Raw genomic sequence first — 3,677 nt, 5'->3', positions numbered from 1 at the left:
CAGCAGGCCGTAAACCAAACCAGCCGCCGAGTCTGGCCCGTCCGACCCCCCCGCATGGCGCCGCCGCCCCGAGGTCGTCCCCGTCTCCCCCCGTAATGGCGGCCACCTCCACCTCGGCCTCCCCCGCCCCCGCCGCCGACGACCTCCACGCCTTCCTCCGCCGCGGCCTCCGCTCCCGCGGCGCCGTGCTCCGCGCGCACGCCTTCCTCCTCCGCCGCGGCCTCCTCCTCGGCCACCCCGTCCCCTCGGGCCTCCTCCTCTCCGCCGCCGCCGCCTCCACCACCACCGCCACCTCCGCCACCCACCTCGTGCGCCTCCTCCTCCGCCACCTGCCCCCGCCGCTCCCGCTCTTCTCCCTCTCGGCCGCCCTCCGCGCCGTCGCCCCGCGCGTGCCCTTCTCCGCGCTGCTCTCCCTCTTCGCCCACCTCCTCCGCGCCCACGCCCCCTCCGGCTTCCCCGACGCCTTCGCCTTCCCGCCGCTGCTCTCCGTGGCCGCCTCCGCGCGCTCCCCGCGCAGCCACCTCCCCGCCGCGCTCGCGCTCCACGCGCAGCTGCTCCGACGCGGCCTGCTCTTCGCGCCGCCGCCCCACGCCGCCAACGCGCTCCTCCATTTCTACGGCGCCGCCGGCAGCCTCCCCTCCGCGCGCCACCTGTTCGACGAAATGCCCTTCAGGGACATCGCGTCCCACAACACCATGATGACGGCCCACGCTGCTTCCCTGGGCGGTGGCATTGATGCCGCACGCCAGCTGTTCGACGGAATGCTCCTCAGGAACGTGGTGTCCTGGAACGTCATGATCAATGGGTATGTGAAGGCGAAGCGGCCCGAGCAGGCGCTGGAGGTGGTGCGGTGGATGGCGGGGGTCGGGGTCAGGGGCACCGCGACGACCATGGTCGGGGCGGCCACCGCGTGCGCCAGGCTGGGGAGGCTGGGGTCTGGCAGGGAGGTGCATTGTGCATACTTGCGCCGCTTCGAGGAGGATAACCTCTTGTTTTGGACTTCGCTGGTTGATATGTATGGCAAGTGCCGGAGGGTGGCGGCTGCGAGGAAGGTGTTTGATCGGCTCAATGTCCGGAATGTTGTTTGCTGGAATGCAATGATCATCGGGCATTGCGTGTATGGCGAACCTGCTGACGGGCTTCAGCTGTTCCATGAGATGATTGGACGAGGTGAGTACATTGGCTTGTATATGCTTGTACTTCTGTTAGGCTCCATGTGTTTTCAAGTTTGATATATCTAGTGCTTGCTTTCAGGGAAGAATGGTTCAGATAACCAATGGGTTCTGCGACCAGATGAAGTCACTTTCATTGGTGTACTCTGCGCGTGTACCCGTTTAGGTCTCCTGGATGCTGGGAAGGTATATTTCAACCAGATGACCACGACGTACAGTCTCAGGCCAACATTTGCACACTATTGGTGCATGGCGAATCTGTATGGGAGTGTTGGCCTTCTGGAAGAAGCAGAGAGCCTCTTGAAGAGCGTGCCAGAGGAGCTGAAGGCACGTGCATTGGGTGGTTTGCTTGGGTTGTGCCGATTCAGAGGGGAATGGAAACTTGGGGAACGTATAGCCCTCAGGTTGATCGAGCTGGAACCAAGCAACTGTGCTCACTATGCTCTGTTGTGCAGTGTATATGCTTCGGCGGGAAGATGGGAAGATGCTCACAGGGTGAAGGCTATCATAAAGGAAAGCGATGGGAGGTTCAGTCCTGGACACCGTCTGGTGGATCTAAATGAGATCGCAAGTGAATTTAAAATTAGGGAGAGGCAACCTGAGAATCAGGAAATATATGTTATCCTGGATGACTTGGTTTCAAAGCTGCAGTTTACAAGCAGAGAAGATGTGCAAACTGAACCCGGGATAAAATAGTGCAGTCTTCACTCACAGACCATTTCCGAGCTGCATGGGTTTTGAGCAGGCAGGCAGGAGGCAGCTAGCTGGAACAGTAGGCTATGCTGTGACCCCACATGTAAGACACAGGGTTGCAAGAAGTGTATCCTCAGGCGTATCTGTGTGAAGCTGTTTAAGATTCTCTTGAATCAGAAATATTTGAGATGATACTTTGCATATACAGATGTGTACAAGTGACGCTCCACGGTCCATACAAGAAACTCAGGATGGTCCTTCTGCCTGGGAGGATAATAAGATTGAGCTCTTGAGATGTTTACCAAGAGGAACACATTGCTGCATTCCTGCTGGAGTTCATATTGCTTGGCAAATTACAAGTTTGGGTAATGCTGTGACAAATTAACAGAGCTGAAGGGCTGGCCTGTACTTATTCTGGTGAGAACAATTTGTTGAACTTACATTTTGCGTAGGATGAAGGATGCTACCATGAGATCTTTCCTTTGCCTTTTTCCTGCACTGGCAGTTGACCGTAACTGGCACAAGGCAAGTTTAAGAGAAGCCAAGTCTTGTGTAGAGTTTCTTACTCTTTTTTCTTACACTTTCTTATGGTCAGACAGCCAGGCGAATGTTTACTGATGAAATTTGATGGTGCCATTTTGAACCATTGTTGTAGAAATAGCAAATAATTGAATACACGGATTCTCTGTAGTTTTGTCAGTTTGCTGTACAAATTGAGATAGTGGCCCATAATACCAGTACAGTAAACTACCATGACACAATGATATGGAACCTGAATGCAGCCCTTTTAGCCTTTCCGTTTTTTACAGCTTTTGAGCTTTTACTTATTGACTAGCTGAACGTTGCATCTCCACTAATGCTAATATTAGTCTCCTGTATGTTCTTAAACTCCAGTGATCATTAGAGAGTACTTTGGGCTTCTCTCTTATTTTAACATACAACATGTTGTAGCATTTGCCGAAAATGAAATAAAATGTTGCAGCACTTTAGGCTACTGGTACTGGGCAACGGAGGCCATGTTGAGGGTACCTCGACAAATCAGGCCTGCCTGTCAGACCACCTGACTTGACCTTTTGCGCTAAATCCTATATGTCGCTCTCTGCGACATATAGTCAGTTGACACACAGGGGAAGACAAGCACGAGGCCGGCCTATTTCTAACTGTGTTATTCTTTTATTATTTATTTTCATGGTTTTGGCTAGTTTTTCTTCAGTTTTTCCCGCGTTTCTTATTTTTCTTTCAGTTTTTTATTTTTCCATTTTTTGCTTTTCTTTTTATATTTCTGGTTCCTTTTCCCCCCTTTTTTTAATACACGAATATTGTTTCAATACATGACCATTCCCTAAATCCGGGAACATTTTTAAAACTCATGAGCCTTTTTAAGTGTAATGAACAATCTTCTAAAGTCATGAATATTTTCCTCAAAAAAGATTATTTCTTTGGTAAAATTCATGTTTTTTTTAAATTGAACATTTTTCGCAGTTCATGAACATTTTTTTTTATAAAATTTGTGGTTCCACTCACTATGTCAACTAAAGCAAATAACTTATTGACTAGCTTTTAGTATTAACTTATTGACTAGCTGAATGCCCACATTGCTGCTGAAATAAGCGAGACAAATCCAATCATGTGGCTCATCAATCTGTATAAATCCGTGGCCACAAAATTGACCTAGAGTTGGAAAAAGCAATGGTGCTTAGAAATATCAAAACTGTAAACTTGATCACATGACAGTTTTAGCAAAAATGGAATTCACGGATATGGCAATTTGATGGTGACCATAGATGATAATATTATGGAATTTAGCAGACT

General features: G+C 50.3%; 1 protein-coding gene across 1 annotated transcript; it reads left to right on the top strand.

Moving 5' to 3' along the window:
* Positions 1-2,555, top strand: LOC109784179 (pentatricopeptide repeat-containing protein At3g51320). The gene is made up of 2 exons (XM_020342778.4): positions 1-1,170; positions 1,255-2,555. Exons 1-2 carry the CDS (start codon positions 96-98, stop codon positions 1,866-1,868), a joined length of 1,689 nt encoding a protein of 562 aa, XP_020198367.1. The 5' UTR covers positions 1-95; the 3' UTR covers positions 1,869-2,555.
* The last annotated feature ends 1,122 nt before the right edge of the window (positions 2,556-3,677 follow it).

Source organism: Aegilops tauschii, chromosome 1 (assembly GCF_002575655.3).
Source record: "Aegilops tauschii subsp. strangulata cultivar AL8/78 chromosome 1, Aet v6.0, whole genome shotgun sequence".
NCBI lineage: Eukaryota > Viridiplantae > Streptophyta > Magnoliopsida > Poales > Poaceae > Aegilops > Aegilops tauschii.
Note: the sequence above shows the minus strand (reverse complement) of the source record. Positions and strands in the feature narration are given on the sequence as shown.

Bases quoted from the DNA above. Each gene is read 5' to 3' on its own strand.
- LOC109784179 (XM_020342778.4), top strand. From the start codon at position 96: ATGGCGGCCACCTCCACCTCGGCCTCCCCCGCCCCCGCCGCCGACGAC. The intron at 1,171-1,254 runs GTGAGTACATTG...GCTTGCTTTCAG, and splicing joins CCATGAGATGATTGGACGAG to GGAAGAATGGTTCAGATAAC.